This window comes from Pristiophorus japonicus, chromosome 10 (genome assembly GCF_044704955.1).
Source record: "Pristiophorus japonicus isolate sPriJap1 chromosome 10, sPriJap1.hap1, whole genome shotgun sequence".
Classification (NCBI taxonomy): domain Eukaryota; kingdom Metazoa; phylum Chordata; class Chondrichthyes; family Pristiophoridae; genus Pristiophorus; species Pristiophorus japonicus.
This window is the reverse complement of record NC_091986.1, coordinates 102,700,950-102,722,467: the sequence shown is the minus strand read 5'-3', so window position 1 is coordinate 102,722,467 and position 21,518 is coordinate 102,700,950. Positions and strand designations below refer to the sequence as shown.

General features: G+C 47.1%; 1 protein-coding gene across 3 annotated transcripts in view; it reads left to right on the top strand.

Moving 5' to 3' along the window:
• LOC139275053 (uncharacterized protein C11orf97-like) overlaps positions 1-21,518 on the top strand; it is a 101,140-nt gene that overhangs the window by 8,024 nt on the left and 71,598 nt on the right. Inside the window, exons 2-3 of one of the 3 annotated variants that reach the window (XM_070891976.1) lie at positions 6,733-6,825; positions 13,361-13,477. In XM_070891976.1, the coding sequence (XP_070748077.1) occupies positions 6,733-6,825; positions 13,361-13,477 (210 nt within the window). The remainder of the gene's footprint in view (positions 1-6,732; positions 6,826-13,360; positions 13,478-21,518) is intronic. The other 2 variants (XM_070891978.1, XM_070891979.1) reach the window with 2 other exon arrangements.

The following is a 21,518-nucleotide window of genomic DNA, read 5'->3' as shown; positions in this document are numbered from 1 at the left end:
GTTAGATGCAGGAAGAATGTTCCCAATGTTGGGGGAAGTCCAGAACCAAGGGTCACAGGTCTAAGGATAAGGGGTAAGCCATTTAGGACCGAGATGAGGAGAAACTTCTTCACCCAGAGAGTGGTGAACCTGTGGAATTCTCTACCACAGAAAGTTGTTGAGGCCAATTCACTAAATATATTCAAAAAGGAGTTAGATGAAGTCCTTACTACTAGGGGGATCAAGGGGTATGGCGAGAAAGCAGGAATGGGGTACTGAAGTTGCATGTTCAGCCATGAACTCATTGAATGGCGGTGCAGGCTAGAAGGGCCGAATGGCCTACTCCTGCACCTATTTTCTATGTTTCTATGTTTCTATGAAATGCAGCAGCCAATTTGCGCATAGCAAGCTCTGACAAACAGCAATGTGATAATGACCAGATAATTTTTTTTAGTAATGTTGGTTGAAGCACTCCCTCAGTACTGCACTGGAGTGTCAGCCTTGATTTTTGTGCTCAAGCCTCTGAACTGGGATTTGAATGCACAACCTTCTGACTCAGAGGCAAGTGTGCTACCTACTGAGCCAATGGCTGATGCACATACTGCGAACATGTTATCAGTGGCACCTGAAAGGAGTCAATGGCCTAAAAGTTCAAGGCAGTCATGACTATTTATCACCGTGGGTAGAGCTGGGCCAGTTGTAGGGTCAGCAAAGTTCCGCTATTTCCTCATTGGTGAAAAGTAAGCGGTGAAGACACAGCTTTTCTGAATGTACAGGAACCTGTGATGAGATCTATATATATACTTCCTTGTGCACGCAAGGGTCCACTGAGCCCTCCTGTGATACAAGTGCACCTGTCTCTGAACTTGGCTGAAAATTCTCCTCTTTATATTCCATCTCCCCAGTGGCATGGGGAATTTCCAAAGGAAGGACCATGCTAGCCAGAGGATGCTGTTGCCAACATTATCTCTAATGTTTCTGAATTTGCGGTCGGAGGCTTCCTGTGGTCAGATGCCTCCACCAGCAACAAATGTAGGAACTTACCTAATGGTCCTGGAGCCACGGCGACTTGCGGTCCTGGGTCTCAACGCATAGACATGCATAGAGGCACACATATCCCAGGGGTGCATGTGGTTTGCAAGCGCCCCTGGGATCATGTGAGCCGGCCCAACCAATGAAAGAAGGGGATCTCCATTCATACTTATGAGGATTCCATATGTACGGAATCCTCATAAGTATGAATAGGAATACACCCCAAAATACATGTACACTTCAAATAAATAAAAAATCACATATTTAAAATGAATGAAAATGGCATTTAATTAAACATTTAAAACAAAGATTTAATTTTTTGAAAAATAAATTTACATGTTTTAAAGGGGCTAAAAATAAACTTATCTTATTTCGCAGATTTTTAAATGTGTAAATTATTGAAAAAAATTATTTTTCTGTGCTTTATAAGTCTTGTGCTGGTAAAAACAGGCCTTACGCCAGGCAGTGGAGGAACAGCAAGGCAACGCTGATGATGAAGACACGCCATCACTCGATTTCACGCTCCGAACCACCAGCTCAGATATTGATACAGCACGTAATTTAGAGGATAGCGTAGAGGCAGGATCTGTTTGTGGTGAGATATCAGGCACGAGTGAGCTGCAGCTAGAACAGGGGGCAAGGATAGCGCAGGTGCCAGCTCACCAGAGGGATTCAGATGAAGACTGTGATGGGGCAGGCTGCAGAAGAAGGGTCTGCACAATAAAAGGCTTGGTGTGTTGGGAAGCCTGCCAGAAAGTCTGCATGCAATGTCAAGGAGCATGGAGGGGTCTGGCACCAACTTGGGACAGGGTTTTGCGCAGAGTTTGGAGACCATCCTTTCCAGCATGGAAGTGATGGCCAACTCCGTTCACATACTTGTGGACCCAACCATAATGCAGCGTCTGATGGCCGATGTCTCAGTGGAAGCTCAGACTGCTGTCAAGCAAGTTCTGCTTGTGGCATTGCAAGCTCAGACTGCTTCCATTTTGGCTGTGGATTAAAGTGTGCAAAGGTGATTGTAGGGTGTCTGTACAGTCCAGCAATCTGTCGTCCAACAGATTACTAGGATTGCTGAGATGCCACCCTGGGAAAGTGGCAGTGGCTCAATGGAGCACGAACCTGCTGTCCTCTCTCAAGAAGACAGCATTCGTCCTCCCACCACTGCCACTCTGCCAGTGCTTTGCTGTTACCTGCCAGCCAGCCAGCCCAGACTGCTGTCGCTCATGCCGAGATGGTGCAGTCCACAGCTGGGCCACCTAGGTCCAGAGCTTGCTCAAGGTCGTCCTCCAAGGCCATCTGCAGTCTCCTCCACTGAAAGTCAGCAGCCTTCCAACAGCCTTGCTGCAGACACTGGGGTAGCACTGCGTAGGGGTACCAGGACAGGCAACGTCAATAAGGGAATGCACAAGGGTGATTAGTTGACTTTGGTATGCAACATGGCATGATTTAATTTATAAATTTAGTTTGGAATGTTTATTTTATGGTGGCATTTATTTTTGCATTGTGGCCATGCAGATGCTGTGATAGTCAGTGATAAGATTAGGTGTGGGACTGTTGGTGAATGGGGAATTGGGATTGCGGTTACTGGTATCACAGTCGGATGGGTTCTTCACAGACTGCCTGGACAGAAAAGGGCTATCTATATTGCCTCCTACCTTCCTCCTCTTTGCTGTATAAAAACATAAGATATAGGAGCAGGAGTAGGCCATCTGATCATGGACTTAGGACCACTTCCCTGCCCGCTCCCCATAACCTCATTCCCTAATCGGTTAAGAAACTGTCTATCTCTGTCTTAAATTTATTCAATGACCCAGCTTCCACAGCTCTCTGAGTCAGCAACTTCCACAGATTTACAACCCTCAGAAGAAATTCCTCCTCATCTCAGTTTTAAATGGGCGGCCCCTTATTCTAAGATTAGGCCCCCTAGTTCTAGTCTCCCCTATCAGTGGAAACATCCTCTCTGCATCCACCTTGTCAAACCCCCTCATAATCTTAGACGTTTTGATAAGATCACCTCTCACTCTTCTGAATTCCAATGAGTAGAGGCCCAACCTACTCGACCTTTCCTCATAAGTCGATCCCCTCTTCCTCAGAATCAACCTAGTGAACCTTCTCTGAACAGCCACCAAAGCAAGTATAGGTTGAACCGCCCTTATCCGGGAGCACCCTCGGGACTTGGCCTGTCCCAAATGAGGGATTTTGCTGGATGAGGGGTGGTCACGTGTTTCAGTGGACTGCATCTTTAAGTGCTGTTGCTGGGGTAAGTATGTGTGTGCGCTGATTGGCTGGATCGACTGTCAGTCAGCCCGCGGACCCAGAAGCGTCGGCAGGCCCAGAAGTGTCAGCGCGCCCAGAAAGTCGGCCTGACCCACCCGGAGGGAGCGCTGTGGGGAGGAGCGGCCGGTCCGAGGATTGTGGCTGCAGGAGTTCCAGCACGGCGATGAGGAGGCGGCTGATTGAGGAGAAAGATTATATTGGTGAGTAGGATTTTGACGGTCGCGTTCTGAGCATGCGCCATCTGCCGGCCGGGAATGGTCCCGGACGAGGGGTGGTGCCGGTAAGGGATTCCCGGATAAGAGAGGTTCAACCTGTATATCCTTTCTTAAATATGGAAACTAAAACTGTACGCAGTATTCTAGGTGTGGCCTCACCAATGCCCTGAATAACTGTAGCAAGACTTCCCTGCTTTTATGCTCCATCCCCTTTGCAATAAAGGCCAAGATTCCATTGGCCTTCCTGATCACTTGCTGTACCTGTATACTAACCTTTTGTGTTTCATGTACCAGGACCCCCAGATCCCACTGTATTGCAGCACTTTGCAATTTTTCTCCATTTAAATAACTTGCTCTTTGATTTATTTTCTGCCAAAGTGCATAACCACACACTTTCCAATATTATACTCCATCTGCCCAATTTTTGCTCACTCACTTTGCCTGTCTATGTCCTTTTGCAGATTTTTTGTGTCCTCCTCACACATTGCTTTTCCTCCCAGCTTTATATCGTCAGCAAACTTGGCTACATTATACTCGGTCCTTTCTTCCAAGTCATTAATATAGATTGTAAATAGTTCGGGTCCCATCACTGATCCCTGCGGCATCCCACTAGTTACTGATTGCCAACCCGAGAATGAACCATTTATCCCGACTTTCTGTTTTCTGTTAGTTAGCCAATCCTCTATCTATGCTAATATATTACCCTCAACCCCGCAAACTTTTATCTTGTGCAGTAACCTTTTATGTGGCACCTTGTCAAATGCCTTCTGGAAGTCCAAATACACCACATCCACTGGTTCCCCTTTATCCATCCTATTCGTTACATCCTCAAAGAATTCCAATGAATTTATCAAACATGACTTTCCCCTTCATAAATCCATGCTGACTCTGCCTGACTGAATTATGCTTTTCCCAATGCCCTGCTACTGCTTCTTTAATAATGGAGTCCAACATTTTCCCAAGCACAGATGTTAAACTAACTGGTCTATAGTTTCCTGCTTTTTGTCTGCCTTCTTTTTAAATAGGGGCTTTACATTTGCAGTTTTCCAATCTGCTGAGCCTTCCCCAGAATCCAGAGAATTTTGGTAAATTACACTATCCCTGCCGCTACTTCTCTTAAGACCCTAGGATGCAAGCCATGGCAAGGGCTGCGCCCTTATGATAACGAGATTGCTCCTGAGCAGTCCAGGCAGCAGAAACGTTTCAGCACAGCAATGGTCTGCATTATCACATTTCATATGGCAGCATGACTTTCATTGTATGCAAGCTCTGCACATGTTCTTTGGTTGCGCACGGGAGTCATGAGCCATATCGTCACCAGATAACCCTGGTTGCCTAATGACCAACCTTTGGTTTGCCATGCTCGCTCAAATGCAGCTGGCACAGCGGAAGGCATCATGACTGCTGCCAGGATACCAGGCATTGACCTGCATGATGTGTCGCCTATGGTCACAGGCCAGCTGGACGTTGAGAAGTGGAAACTCTTTCCGTTCTCGTATAGGGCAGAGCTGACATGCGGTGCCTGCAAAGCGATGTGCGTGCATTCAATGGCAGCCTGCACCATGAGGAAGTCTGCAATCCTAGTGAGTTGTGTGGTTGCTCCACCTGCTTGTCTCTGACAATGCGATCTTTGCCCTGCTCTGAGGTTGCAGTTGTGGCTGCAGCAGGAGGCTGATTTCAGTGAGGACATCCTTACTGAAGCGCAGACTTCTTGCACGTTGTTCCTCACTGTGGTTCAGGTAGGTGAATTGTTCCCTGGGCACCCTGGGTGGATACAGCCTCCAGTTGAGAGCCTTTCTCCTCCTCCTCCGTTTTTCAGCAGCTTGTCCTGCTCAACGTGGCCTCTGTTCATTCTTCAAGTTGTGCTGTATTCCAAGGGGAATACCTACTAGTCCACCATGTCTGGCAGCAAGTGGTTTGTGCAGAAGCCTTGAAGTCAGCAAAAAGCCCTTCGGCATTTGTCACACCACTCCCTGTAGACTTTTGCAACTTGAAACAAGTGTAGAAAGCACCAAACACTTATACAATTGTAACAACAGCCAGATGTGAAATCAACCAGCATTTAACCTGTAAGTAGTTGATGATCCCTTTAAATGGTGCTAGTGGGGGCTCCTAACAGCTGCTGAATGCATGTTCAGCTGTGCGCGTGCTAACCCCCTCACCTATATGGCGTCCATTGTGAATTTCCCCACAAATGTGCACGCACATGTCGGTCACCATTTTGATACCCAATGGCACCAAACAGCAGTTGCTACCGATCCCAATTTCACGCCGGGTATGTTTAACTAAAAAATGTCAATGTTATGATGCCCACAACTAATGTAGGCGATGTATAGAATCATAGAATGGTTACAGCACGGAAGAAGTCCATTTGGCCCGTCGAGCCTGTGCCAGCTCTCAGCTAGTCCCACTACCCCAACTTTCCCCATAGCCCTGCAAATTTTTTATAGAATCATAGAGTGAAAAGTTGATCTTGCTGCTAGCAGAGAATGCTTATTGGAATTTTCAATTGTATAGCTATACTTTAATATATGATGTATTTGACCTGCTTTTAATTATCTTACATTAAACCAGACCCAAATAACATGAATTTTAAAGATATTTAGCTAACAGCTAGTCTAAAGTGTGGTTTAAGTCCTAGCTGACCAGCAATCACAAAATGAATGACAACACAGTTATATCTAATGCTACTTTATTTTCTTCACTCTACACATGGAAAATAACATGATTAACAGAATGAGCATTACAAATAATACAATAACTTGGCTTTGGAATTATGACACAGCCTCAGCTGGGTTTAAATTGATATGATGCAAGTTAGTTTAGCACTGTAGGTTCACAGCTTTAGCTACATTAAGCTTAAAATAGCATAGCAGATTGCAAAATTTGGTTTCAAAGATTACACTATATAGTCTCTTGGAGTTGTATTGCTGCAGAATTGATAACAATCATGTGTCTTATTTACGTCTATGGTATTAATTAAAATACTTGACTCGTTCCATTTAAAACCAAATCTTCTGTGGTGATCTGGTTTTATCTTTCGCTTTCTCCCTCATTTTCTGTAGAATGATGTATATTATGTTCATACATGAAATAGTTCTACAGAAATGTCTCGTGGGCTTTCGCTTTCACTTCAGGGTTGAGCAAAGCAGGCTGTAGTAAATATATTGTTAAATTATGCTTAATTAATTGATACTGTATAGATCTATAATTCTGAACTTTTCTATAGAAAAAATGTTTCTGTACAATGGTCCACTGAAGAAATCTCAAGACTTACCTATGATCCAGAGCCATGAACTGCAAGAAAAGAAACAAATCACTTGTGAGTCCTATTTCAGATGATCAGATACTTTAAATCTCATGCTGCACTAATAATTGCTAAAAGTTGGGGATAGAAGAAATGTCGGTATTTTACCAGAAATTAAACCTCAATCCCATCTTTACTGTCAAATCAAACAAAGCACCATGCATTGTAAACAGAATCTCTTATTCAAATTACAATGTCACAATTCTTTGCTTTTGATTATCTTACATTATACCAGCCCCAAATAACATGAATTTTAAAGATATTCAGCTAACAGCTGGTCTAAAGTGTGGTTTAAGTCCTAGCTGACCAGAAATCACAAAATGAATGGCAACACAGTTATACCTCTAATGCTACTTTACTTTATTCACTCTATACATGGAAGTATTTAATTATCAATTCTAAAATAAAGTTGAAATTTGTTCTCTACTGAGTATCTAGATTTCAGATTTCACTTCATTGACTGCCTGTGCAATATAAGAGATGGCTTGCTTACTTAAGGTGTTATAGTTCTCATCAAGTTTGTATTGGATGAAATAAGCTATAGAGCAAAATCCTGAGGCATAATCAGAGGTATGTTGAAGTTTTTTCCATACAGGACTTGAATGACTTATTGCATCTGTTGAATCATATTTATTTTGTTTGATAATGGAAACTGTGTAAGGAGGTAAACTCGACACTCTAAAGGGCTTATGTAGTAAAAACATATTTGCAAGTGATAAGTTGGGGGTGGTGGGGGGGGAGTTAACTATGGGTGGGCGGGTGGCTGACCGGTGGAGTGGGTCAGCTGAATACCTGGTCCCTCCAGTGGGAGGTCCAGTTAATTTTGAGGATGAGGTCTCATTAACATGCCACTATTGAACTGTATCCACCTACAACCCAATACATGTTTGTTGCTACCTTGCTGTGTACCTTGGACTTTAACAAAAATAAAGCAAATAAATTGAGTAAATCAGTAAAGGACTTTGGGGGACATACAGAAGAGAGAGCATTGCATAGAATTACATAGAACGTACAGCACAGAAACAGGTTCTTTGGCCCAACTGGTCCATGTTGGTGTTTATACTCCACACAATCCTTCTCTCTTCATCTCACCTTATCAGCATAACCGTCTATTCCTTTCTCCCTTGTGTTTATCTAGCTTCCCCTTAAATACATCTCTGCTATTCTCCTCAACGTTCCCTTGTGGTAGCGAGTTCCACATGCTAACCACAGGATAAAGAGATTTGCCCTAAATTCCCTATTGGTTTATTAGTGACTATCTTATATTTATGACCCCTAGTTTTGGTCTTCGCACAAGTGAAAATATCTTCTCTGTGTCTACCCTATCAAACCCTTTCATAATCTTAAAGACCTCTATCAGGTCACCCCTCAGCCTTCTCTTTTCGAGAGAAAAGAGTCCCAGTCTGTTCAATCATTCCTGATAGATATATCTCAGCTATTATTCTTGTAAATCTTTTTTGCACTTTCTCCAGTGTCTCTATATCCTTTATATAATATGGAGACCAGAACTGTGTTCTGGAGAGAAGATAATTCCTAGACAGGTAGCTCACCTTTCATCCCACCATCCTCCATATTCAACGGATCATCCTCCACCACTTCCGCCACCTCCAGCGTCATCCCACCACCAGTCATATTTTGCCTTCCCCTTCCCTCTCAGCATTCTGAAGGGACTGCTCCCTCTGCAACACCCTGGTCCATTCCGCAGTCATCCCCAACACCCCCTCCCCTTCCCATTGCACCTTCCCGTGCAAGCGCAGGAGATGCAACACCTGCCCTTTACCTCCTCCCTTCCCACTATTCAGGGCCCCAAATATTCCTTCCAGGTGAAACAGCGATTTACTTGTACTTTCAATCTAGTATACTATAAGAACATAAGAAATAGGAGTAGGAGTAGGCCATACGGCCCCTCGAGCCTGCTCTGCCATTTAATACGATCATGGCTGATCCGATCATGGATTCGGGTCCACATCCCTGCCTGCTCCTCATAACCCCTGATACCCTTATCAGTTAAGAAACTGTCTTAAATTTATTCAATGTCCCAGCTTCCACAGCTCTCTGAGGCAGTGAATTCCACTGATCCACAACCCTATGAGAGAAGAAATTCCTCCTCATCTCAGTTTTAAATGGGCGGCCCCTTATTCTAAGATTATGTCCCCTAGTTCTAGTCTCCCCTATCAGTGGAAACATCTTCTCTGCATCCACCTTTTCAAGCCCCCTCATAATCTTATACATTTTGCTAAGATCACCTCTCATTCTTCTGAATTCCAATGAGTAGAGGCCCAACCTACTCAACCTTTCCCCATAAGTCAAGCCCCTCATCCCCGGAATCAACCTAGTGAACCTTCTCTGAACTGTCTCCAAAGTAAGTATATCCTTTCTTAAATATGGAAACCAAAACTGTACGCAGTATTCCAGTTGTGTCCTCACCAATACCCTGTATAACTGTAGAAAGACTTCCCTGCTTTTATACTCCGTCCCCTTTGCAATAAAGGTCAAGATTCCATTGGCCTTCCTGATCGCTTGCTGTACCTGCATACTATCCTTTTATGTTTCATGCACAAGTACCCCCAGATCCCGCTGTACTGCACTTTGCAATTTTTCTCCATTCAAATAATAACTTGCTCTTTGATTTTTCTGCCAAAGTGCATAACTTCACACTTTCCCAAATTATACTCCATCTGCCAAATTTTTGCTCACTCACTTTGCCTGTCTATGTCCTTTTGCAGATTTTTTGTGTCCTCCTCACACATTGCTTTTCCTCCCATCTTTGTATCGTCAGCAAACTTGGCTACATTATACTCGGTCCTTTCTTCCAAGTCATTAATATAGATTGTAAATAGTTGGGGTTCCAGCACTGATCCCTGCGACACCCCACTAGTTACTGATTGCCAACCCGAGAATGAACCATTTATCCCAACTCTCTGTTTTCTGTTAGCCAATCCTCTATCCATGCTAATATATTACCCCCAAACCCGTGAACTTTTATCTTGTGCAGTAACCTTTTATGTGGCACCTTGTCAAATGCCTTCTGGAAGTCCAAATACACCACATCCACTGGTTCCCCTTTATCCACCCTGTTCATTACATCCTCAAAGAATTCCAATGAATTTATCAAACATGACTTCCCCTTCATAAATCCATGCTGACTCTGCCTGACTGAATTATGCTTTCCTCAATGCCCTGCTACTGCTTCTTTAATAATGGACTCCAGCATTTACCCAAGCACAGATGTTAGGCTAACTGGTCTATAGTTTCCTGCTTTTTGTCTGTCCCCTTTTTTAAATAGGAGTGTTACATTTGCAGTTTTCCAATCTGCTGGGACCTCCCCAGAATCCAGGGAATTTACAACCGATGCATCCACTATCCCTGCTGCTACTTCTCTTAAGACCCTAGGATGCAAGCCATCAGGTCCAGGGGATTTATCTGCCTTTAGTCCCATTATCTTACTGAGTACCACCTCCTCAGTGATTGTGATTGTGTTAAATTCCTTCCCCCTATAGCCCCTTGACTATCCACTGTTGGGATATTGTTAGTGTCGTCTACCGTAAAGACTGATACAAAATATTTGTTCAGCGTTTCTGCCATGTCCATGTTCTCCATTACTAATTCCCCGGTCTCGTCCTCTAAGGGACCAACATTTACTTTTGCCACTCTTTTCCTTTTTATAAACCTATCGAAACTCTTGCTATCTGTTTTTATATTTCATGCTAGTTTACTTTCATAGTCTATCTTCCCTTTCTTAATTTTTTTAGTCATTCTTTGCTGGCTTTTAAAAGCTTCCCAATCTTCTGTCCTCCCATTAGTTTTGGTCACTTTGTATGCCCTTGTTTTTAATTAGATAACGTCCTTTACTTCTTTAGTTAGCCATGGATGGCTATCTTTTCTATTACATCCTTTCCTCCTCAATGGAATATATTTTTCTTGAGAGTTGTGAAATATCTCCTTAAATGTACACCACTGTTCATCAGCCATCCTCACTTTAATCTATTTTCCGAGTCCACTTTAGCCAACTCTGCCCGCATACCTTCATAGTCTCCTTTATTTAAGCTGGTTAGAGATCCAACTTTCTCACCCTCCATCTGAATTTGAAATTCAACCATGCTATGATCACTCATTCTAAGGGGATCCTTTACTAGGAGATTGTTTATTAATCCTGTCTCATTACACAGGACCAGATCTAAGATAGCCTGCCCTGTGGTTGGTTCCGTTGCATACTCAAGGAACTCATCCCTTATGTACTCTATGAACTCTTCCTCAAGGCTACCCTGACCAATTTGACTTGTCCAATCAATATGTAAGTTAAAATCACCCATGATTATTGCTGTTCCCTTTTTACAAGCCCCCAATATTTCCTGGTTTATACTCCGATCAACAGAGTTACTACTGTTAAGGGGCCGATAGACTACGCCTATCAGTGACTTTTTCCCCTTATTATTCGTTATCTCCACCCAAACTGTTTCAACATCCTGATCATTTGAGCCAATATCGTTTCTCACTATTGCAGTGATTCCATCTTTTATCAATAGAGCTATCCCACATCCTTTTCCTTTCTGTCTCTCCTCCCGGATTGTCAAATACCCCTGAATATTTAATTCCCAGTCCTGGTCACCTTGCAACCACGTCTCTATAACGGCTATAAGATCATACCAATTTGTATGTATTTGTGACGTCAGCTCATCTATTTTGTTATGAATGCTATGTGCATTTAGACAAAGTGCCTTTAAATTTGTTTTTTTACCCTTTTTTCCTGCTTGTTTCCTCTCTTCTTCAAACTCACTTTCTTTATTTTTGCTTTCTAATTCCAGCTTGACTCCCCTCCCTACTGAATCTATTTTCAGGTTCCCATCCCCTGCCAAGCTAGTTTAAACCCTCCCCAACAATACTAGCAATCCCCGCCCCCACCCCCTGCCCCCAGCCCCCCGCACCCGCGAGGATATTGGTCCCGGCTCTGTTGAGGTGCAACCCGTCCGGCTTGTACAGGTCCCACGTTCCCCAGAAGCAGTCCCAATGCCTCAGAAAACTAAAGCTCTCCCACCTGCACCATCTCTCCAGCCACATATTCATCTGCTCTATCCAACTGTTTCTGTACTCACTAGCTCATGGCACTGGGAGTAATCCGGAGATTACAACCTTTGAGGTCCTGCTTTTTAATCTCTCCCCTAACTCCCTAAACTCTGCCTGCAGGATCTCATTCTTCTTTCTACCTATGTCATTGGTCCCATTATGGACCATGACCTCCTCTCCCCCCAGAATGCCCTGCAGCCGCTAAGTGACATACTGTATTCGCTGCTCACGATGTGGTATCCTCTACATTGGGGAGACCAAACGCAGATTGGGTAACCACTTTGCAGAGCACCTCCATTCAGTCCATAAGCGTGACCCTGAGCTTCCGGTCGCCTGTCACTTTAATTTCCCTCTCCACTCTCACTCTGACATCTCCGTCCTCGGCCTTCTACACTGTTCCAATGAAGCTGGAGGAACAGCACCTCATCTTTCATTTAAGCATTTTACAGCCTTCTGGACTCAACATCAAGTTTAACAATGTCAGAACATAACCTCTTCGCATTTTTGGCTCTCTTTCCCTCTCCCTCCCGCCCCCCTCTGTCCACCAGATCTTATGTTTTTTTTCTCTTTGTCTCCAATGGCAGCTGGTCATTATTCCGCCATTCACACCATATCTAGACTAACCTTTTTCTAACTTCTGTCATTACCATTTCAATTTGGCCCATCATCCCTTTTGTCTCTCTAATCTCCCCTGCCTTCCACCCTATCACAGACCTTCCCTTTTGTTCTTTCTTCCCCTCCTCCTTTCAGTGCTCTTTTCGAACATTCACCAGTTCTGATGAAGGGTCATCGATCTGAAACATTAACTCTGTTTTTCTCTCCACAGATGCTGCCTGAACTACTGAGATTTCCAGCATTTTCTGTTTTTATATCACTTCCCACTTTTTTGCCGTAATCCCACTTCTCTGTTTTCTGTTTTGCAGCAGCTTTCTACTCACTCTGCTTCTTGTCCCTAACTCCACATGCTCTGACCTTAGTCATGAGACTACAGGTACTATACAGTACCTTATCGAAGGCCTTTTGAAAACACAAATATGTTACATTCAGTGTTTTACTCTTTCTGTTACTTCTTCAAATAATTAAATAAGGTTGGTCAACCATGACCTTCCTCTTTTGAAATCAATGCTGCTATTCTTTACTAGATTTTTGTTAAGAGGAAAGTAGGGAATTACAGAAAGTGAGGAAAAGAGTTGGGCATAAATAGAGGGATAGAGACGTTACAATGAAAAAATTATGCGAAGAGTCATACAGAGAGAAAGAATAAAACTTAAAAAAGATACAGAAGAATTGGAGAATGTGAAAGGAGCAGAGAAATAGTCACAGGAAAGACAATTTATTGTGACACAAAAATATATTTATGAATACAATGTAAATACAAATAGAGTTCTAAAACAATTTACCCTACATGTATTAGGAACAGTTGAAATAAAAGAGTATAATAATTTCCTTTTATAGAATTAGTGAATGTTGGTATTGTTTTCCCCAGCTATTGATCTGGATGAATTATGGAATGTCAAAAAGAACATATCTTTGGGGTATTTGAAAACTGCAAAGAGTTCATCATCTACCACTAAATTTTATTCTCGTTATGGTGGAATAAGAGGTATGATTGAAATTGAAACTGAATTGAAAGGACATTCTGTTGTGACTGTTTGCAAAAGTATGCTTTTGGAGTTGATTGTACACTAATTCATTTCAGCTATGAGTTGGCACTAGCCAGATTGTGAAACAATCAATTATATTCCACAAAAATGCCACAGATTTGTTATGCAAATCAAAACTGGATATTTTCAGAATACTTGTGATGTTCTGTGATGGCATTGATTAGATAGACAGAGATTTATCAGAAATTCATATTTGGTAAGTTCAGATGGCCTGCATGTGAATTGGGATTGCAAATGAAGTCTTACACAAAGCATTTTGTAATCACTAATTGGTTTGTCAATTAAAAAAAGAAATATTGAGGCCTACACAGAAACACACCTCTAAATAGCCTTAGTTCATCAATCTGTTACCAAAGTAAATAAAATAACTGCATCTAACATAACAACATAAGAACATAAGAATTAGGAACAGGAGTAGGCCATCTAGCCCCTCGAGCCTGCTCCGCCACTCAACAAGATCATGGCGGATCTGGCCATGGACTCAGCTCCACTTACCCGCCCGCTCCCCATGACCCTTAATTCCCGTATTGGTTAACAAAATAGATGAGTTGACGTCACAAATACATATAAATTGGTATGATCTTATAGCCGTTAAAGAGACGTGGTTGCAAGGTGACCAGGACTGGGAATTAAATATTCAGGGGTATTGACTTCAGTTTAAATGGTAAAATCTTACAACCCACACTATTCAACTCTGATCCTTTGTGTTCCACAGATGACACATTTAAAGCCTCAACAACACAGAAACCATTATGTTCCTTATATTTAATTGTCTATGGCCCCTATTTTCACCACGATTGTGTGCCGTTTTTTGGCGTCCAAATGTTTTTTCCCATGAAATCCTCTGTTTCCAACTTTATCCAATGTTTGTATGCCAGCGCCGAACATGTGCGTCAGTTTAAAATTTTTGGCGCAGACACGAGTGAAAACGGGCTTGGGCGCTGTTTTTGTGCAGTTAGGCGATTTTGGCCATCCACAACGTTTTTCAGCGCGGCGCACACTGCCAAAAAGCCCCCAAAAAAACTTTCTATGAACTTAAGGAAATGAAATATGGGGCCAGGCAAAAGAAGACAAAATAAAGTACAAATGCATGGACTTTTTTTGATAGTGTACGCTGAAAATAACTTGGAAAGTAATCTCCGAGTTTTTGGATAGAGACAATGTAAAAAACACATATAATTTTTTCAGAGGAAACTGAAATAACTTTACTGGGTTCTTTTTCACCCAAATCACGACTGTCCACCCCAACACAATCATTACTGACCAGGCTACAGGCACGGGTCGAAGTAGTGCCGGCCGGGCAGGATCGCAAGCTCGGCCGTACACGAGCACCAGAGCCCGTCTGCTTTTGAAGCCAAGCAGCGAGTTGTTGTGCTTGTGTCCAATCGAGTTGTTGTGCTTGTGTCCGATCGAGTTGTTGTGCTTGTGTCCGATCAAGTTGTTGTGCTTGTGTCCGATCGAGTTGTTGTGCTTGTATCCGACCGAGCTTGCGATCCTGACCGGCCGGCACTCCTTCAACCTATGCCTCGAGCTCGGTCAGCATCCAAAACGGGACGTTTTGTGCACAGGCACAGCAGCAACCTAGAAATCAGCATTTGTCACCGGTGACCCAAGAGAATCAGTGTAGGAACAAACAAACGCATGCACAGATCAGGGTGTGGTCCGATCTAGGGCTTCACCCAGCCTTGTGGAGCCAAACGGAGAGGAAAGATGTCAGTGATTTAAGTATTTATCTGCATAATAACAATAATAATGGGTGCAATTTTTAGCATGCCTGATGTGATAAGGGCGTTGGCCATACATGGCATGCAGAGGCGACGACTAATTCCACGCTGATATTGGGGAGACAGATTGATGGGGAGGGGGCCTTACCCTCGGTGAATCTATAAGGAGAGGTGCTAATACCTGCAACTGAGTGAGGCAGACTGCGTTCGCAGGCTGCGATTCAGAAAGGAGGTCGTCACTGAGATCTGCCAACTAATCAGGGCAGACATATGGCCAAGAAGTAGAAGGAGTACTGCCTTACCTGTAGAAGTAAATGTAGCAGCGGCACTTGCCTTCTATGCTATGGGATCATTTCAAGCTTCAACTGGGAACATATGCTTAATCTCGCAGCACGCCACCCATTGCTGCATTCGCCATGTAACTGCTGCACTGTATGCCAAAAGGGACCAGTTCATCACTTTCCCTATGACCACACAGACAATGAGAGACAGGGCTGTGGGGTTCTCCAGAATTGCTGGCTTCCCCAGGATACAGGGTGACAATGACTGTACCCACATCGCTTCGAGAGCATCCTTGCAAGATTCCGAAGTTTACTGCATCAGGAAAGGGTTCCACTCCCTAAATGTGCAGCTGGTGTGCAACAATCACTATCACTAGTGGGTTAGTGCTGGACAGGCTAATGGGACTCAAGGTAGACAAGTCCCCTGGTCCTGATGAAATGCATCCCAGGGTATTAAAAGAGATGGCGGAAGTTATAGCAGATGCATTCGTTATAATCTACCAAAATTCTCTGGACTCTGGGGAGGTACCAGTGGATTGGAAAGCAGCTAATGTAACGCCTCTGTTTAAAAAAAGGGGCAGACAAAAGGCAGGTAACTATAGGCCGGTTAGCTTAACATCTGTAGTGGGGAAAATGCTTGAAGCTATCATTAAGGAAGAAATAGCGGGACATCGAGCTAGGAATAGTGCAATCAAGCAGATACAACATGGATTCATGATGGGGAAATCATGTTTAACTAATTTACTGGAATTCTTTGAGGATATAACGAGCATGGTGGATAGAGGTGTACCGATGGATGTGGTGTATTTAGATTTCCAAAAGGCATTCGATAAGGTGCCACATAAAAGGTTACTGCAGAAGATAAAGGTACGCGGAGTCAGAGGAAATGTATTAGCATGGATAGAGAATTGGCTGGGGAACAGAAAGCAGAGAGTTGGGATAAATGGGTCCTTTTCGGGTTGGACATCGGTGGTTCGTGGTGTGCCACAGGGATCGGTGCTGGGACCACAACTGTTTACAATATACACAGATGACCTGGAAGAGGGGACAGAGTGTAGTGTAACAAAATTTGCAGATGACACAAAGATTAATGGGAAAGCGGGTTGTGTAGAGGACACAGAGAGGCTGCAAAGAGATTTGGATAGGTTAAGCGAATGGGCTAAGGTTTGGCAGATGGAATACAATGTCGGAAAGTGTGAGGTCATCCACCTTGGGGTAAAAAAACAGTAAAAGGGAATATTATTTGAATGGGGAGAAATTACAACATGCTGAGGTGCAGAGGGACCTGGGGGTCCTTGTGCATGAATCCCAAAAAGTTAGTTTGCAGGTGCAGCAGGTAATCAGGAAGGCGAATGGAATGTTGGCCTTCATTGCGAGAGGGATGGAATACAAAAGCAGGGAGGTCCTGCTGCAACTGTATAGGGTATTGGTAAGGCCGCACCTGGAGTACTGCGTGCAGTTTTGGTCACCTTACTTAAGGAAGGATATACTGGCTTTGGAGGGGGTACAGAGTTGATTCACTAGGCTGGTTCCGGAGATGAGGGGGTTACCTTATGATGATAGATTGAGTAGACTGGGTCTTTACTCGTTGGAGTTCAGAAGGATGAGGGGTGATCTTATAGAAACATTGAAAGGGATAGACACGATCGAAGCAGAGAGGTTGTTTCCACTGGTAGGGGAGACTAGAACTAGGGGGCACAGCCTCAAAATACGGAGGAGCCAATTTAAAACTGAGTTGAGAAGGAATTTCTTCTCCCAGAGGGTTGTGAATCTGTGGAATTCTCTGCCCAAGGAAGCAGTTGACGCTAGCTCATTGAATGTATTCAAGTCACAGATAGATAAATTTTTAACCAATAAGAGAATTAAGGGTTATGGCGAGAGGTCGGGTAAGTGAAGCTGAGTCCACGGCCAGATCAGCCATGATCTTATTGAATGGCGGAGCAGGCTCGAGGGGCTAGATGGCCTGCTCCTGTTCCTAATTAAAGACATAACAACTGGCGACGAGATTGCGAACTTTCACGCAAAAATGACTAACGGTGCATTAGAAAAGCTCTCAGAGGGTGAAGATTGGGAAGCCTTTACGGAGTGGCTCGACCAATATTTCGTAGCAAACAACCTGGTAGGCGATAATCCAGCCACGTTGGCAGATAAGCGCAGAGCTATCCTGTTGACTAGTTGTGGGCCCGCGGTCTACGGCCTTGTCAGGGACTTGCTTGCACCAGAGAAAACAACGACCAAGTCATACAAGGAGCTGAAAGTGCTAATTCGGGACCAACTCAAACCGAAGGAGAGCAGGCCAGGCATCGATTTTATACACACCGCCGCCCCAAGGGCCAGGAAATCACGTAGTACGCTGCTGAACTCAGGAGACTGGCAGGACCGTGTGAATTCGTCGCATCCCTCGCCGATGCATTGCGGGACGTCTTCGTAATTGGCATCGGTCATGAGGCCCTTCTTCACAGGCTACTGTCTGCCGAAACCATCGTCACTCTGCAGAAGGCCATCAGCATCAGCCAGGCATTCATGACCTCAAGCTGCAGCTCCAAGCAGATGATGACTCACTCTCAGGACTCAAACCCAGCAAGTACTGTAAATAGAATGGCACCTTTAACAGGCAGAACTGTTGAACGCGAATCTGCCCAGGACAGAGCGTACAAGCCCCCCGAGTCCTTTAACTCAAGAGTCCGCCGAGGGGGTGCAAACGTAAGTCGAGTAGCACCATGTTGGCGTTGCAGAGTTAATCACAGAGTTCATCAGTGTCGGTTCAGAGACTGTGTGTGCAAAGGCTGCAGCACAAAGGGCCACCTCCAACAAATGTGCAAAAGAGCTGTGACTCACCACGTGGAAGAGGAGCCAATAGATGGCTGTGAATCCAGCGCGGATTACGAGGAGATGGCTAGAGAGGCAGCTCAGTCCCAGGACAAAGTGTATGGAGTATATACCGACACCGCAGATTATCCTCCAGTGATAATGAAAGTCGAGATAAATGGCGTTCCAGTCTTCATGGAAGTGGACACGAGGGCGACTCAGTCAGTAATGAGCCAGGAAGCCTTTGAGGCTATGGAACGATCAAGCTGAACGACCCAAGCTGGTCCCAGTTCAGGCAAAGCTGTGCACCTACACCAAGGAACTGATATCAGTTGTTGGTAGTGCAGATGTAAGTGTATCCCATGATGGCGTGGTGCACAATTTACCATTGTGGATTGTTTCCGATGATGGACCAACGCTACTTGGAAGAAGGTGTGGAGGGAGGGTGGAAGGGGGGGTGGGGTGGGGAGGAGAGGGGAGTGGAGGGGGGGTGGTGGGGTGGGGGGGGGTGGAGTGGTGGGGTGGGGTGGAGTGGAGGGTGGGGTGGAGGGGGTGTGGAGTGGGGGGTGGGGAGGAGGGGGAGTGGGGTGGGGTGGAGTGGGGGGTGGGGAGGAGGTGTGTGTGGAGTGGGGGGTGGGGGATGGGGAGGAGGGCGGGTGGAGTGGGGGATGGGGTGGAGTGGGGGTGCGGAGGATGGGAGTGGAGTGGGGGGGAGGAGGAGGGGGGAGTGGGAGGAGGGGTGGGGTGGAGTGGGGGGTGGGGAGGAGGTGTGTGTGGAGTGGGGGGGTGGGGAGGAGGGGGGGTGGAGTGGGGGGTGGGGGATGGGGAGGAGGGGGTGGGGATGGGGAGGAGGGCGGGTGGAGTGGGGGATGGGGTGGAGTGGGGGTGCGGAAGATGGGAGTGGAGTGGGGGCGAGGAGGGGGGTGGAGTGGGGAGGAGGGGGTGTGGCGGGTGGGGAAGAGGGGGAGTGGGGGGTGGGGAGGAGGGGGGTGGAGTGGGGAGGAGGGGGGGTGGGGAGGAGGGAGAGTGGGGGGTGGGGTGGGGAGAAGAGGGAGTGGGGGGTGGGGAGGAGGGGGGTGGAGTGGGGGGTGGGGAGTGGGGGGGTGGGGAGGAGGGGGTGTTGAGTGGGGGGTGGGGAGGAGGGGGGTGGAGTGGGGTGGGGGGTGGGGAGGAGGTGGGGTTGGAGTGGGGGGTGGGGAGGAGGTGTGTGTGGAGTGGGGGGGTGGGGAGGAGGGGGGTGGAGTGGGGGGTGGGGGATGGGGAGGAGGGGGTGGGGGATGGGGAGGAGGGCGGGTGGAGTGGGGGATGGGGTGGAGTGGGGGTGCGGAGGATGGGAGTGGAGTGGGGGGGAGGAGGGGGTGGAGTGGGGAGGAGGGGGGGTGGGGAGGAGGGGGAGTGGGGGGTGGGGTGAGAAGGAGGGGGAAGGAGGTGGGAGGAGGGGGGTGGGGAGGAGGGAGAGTGGGGTTGGGGTGGGGAGTGGGGGGTGGGGAGGAGAGAGAGGGGGGTGGGGTGGGGAGGAGGGGGAGTGGGGGGTGGGGTGGGGAGGAGGGGGGTGGAGTGGGGGGGTGGGGAGGAGGGGGGGATGAGTGGGGGGGGTGGAGGAGGAGGGGTGGAGTGGGGGTTGGGGAGGAAGGGGGGAGGAGTGGGGGGGTGGGGAGGAGGGGAGGAGGGGGTGGGGAGGAGAGGGGTGGAGTGGGGGGTGGGGAGGCGGGGGGGGTGGGGAGGAGGGGGATGAGGGATGGGGAGGAGGGGGGGTTGTGTGGGGGGTGGGGAGGAGACGGGGTGGGGAGGAGGGGGGTGGAGTGGAGGGTGGGGAGGGGGGTGAAGTGGGGGGTGGGGAGGGGGGGGTGGAGTGGGGGGTGGGGAGGAGGGGGGTGGAGTGGGGAGAACGGGGAGTGGAGTGGGGGGTGGGGAGGAGGGGGGTGGAGTGGGGGTGTGGAGGAGGGGGGTGGAGTGGGGGTTGGGGAGGAGGGGGGTGGAGTGGGGAGAAGGGGGGGTGGAGTGGGATGTGGGGAGGAGGGGGGTGGAGTGGAGGTGGGGAGGAGGGGGGTGGAGTGGGGGGTGTGGAGGAGGAGGTGGAGTGGAGGGTGGGGAGGTGGTGGGTGGAGTGGGGGGTGGGGAGGAGGGGAGGTGGAGTGAGGGGTGGGGTGGAGGGAGGGTGGGGAGGAAGGGGCTGGGGAGCAGGGAGAAAGAGAAGGAGAAGGGAGGGAGAGAGAGGAGAGAGGGTGAGAGGAGAGGGGGAGGTTGAACAGGCCCCACCGACGAGAGGAAGCCGGGCCGAAGACTTCAGGCGGGGCCCGCCGAGGACGTGGAGGGAGTGGGGGAGTGGAGGAAGGGAGGGACGGGGAAGGAGGGGGAATGGGAGCTGAACACGAGGGAGGGAGGGGGTGCAGCGTAGCTGACAGGAGGGAGGGAGGGAAGCCTGAGTCCGATCTTCGCCGCCCCGGTGAGCCCATTCGGCCAGGGCTACGGGTGGCGTGCTTTAGGCCCCTCCCACGCAGCCTTGGGGGCGAGGAGCTACTGCACATGTGCGCACAGTCTAGCGCGCATGTGCAGAGGTCCCGGCATTGTTTTCAGCGCTGGGAACTGGCTCCGCAACCACGCGTTCTGCTGCGCTGCGCCAAGGGCCTGGATTGACTGGACGGAGGGGAGAATCCCAAGGTAAATAATAGGCGCCGTTTCTGTTCTTAAAAAGTTGACGCACCACACGGAGATGCGCCGTTCTAACCCTGGGGGCAAATTTGGGCTCAACAAATGGGACTAAGGTCACAACAGTTCGAGTACAATACTAGACCTCGTGGAGTCATTCATACGAGTATTAAAGACAGAATAGTTTTCTTCCACAAACTGAGCCTAGAATCCAGCATTTTTATCATTGACTCAATTTTGTCCTGGACATGGTTGCACTCAGCCCTTGAAGTCTTCGATTAAGCTAATACAAGCAAGAGAATATATCTGACAAGTATCCCAGCCATGAAAGCCTTGGTGTGTCATGCAGGCAGTGAGAGACTGGAAATGGGTGGTCTGTAAAGAATAACATCACCTCGGAGTGAAGTTCAAAGGTGACCAACAGGAAGAGCAGTGGAAGGAAGGTAGTGCAGGGGTCCCCTGCGGTCATCCCCCTGAAAAACAGATACACCGCTTTGGGTACTGTTGAGGGGGATGAC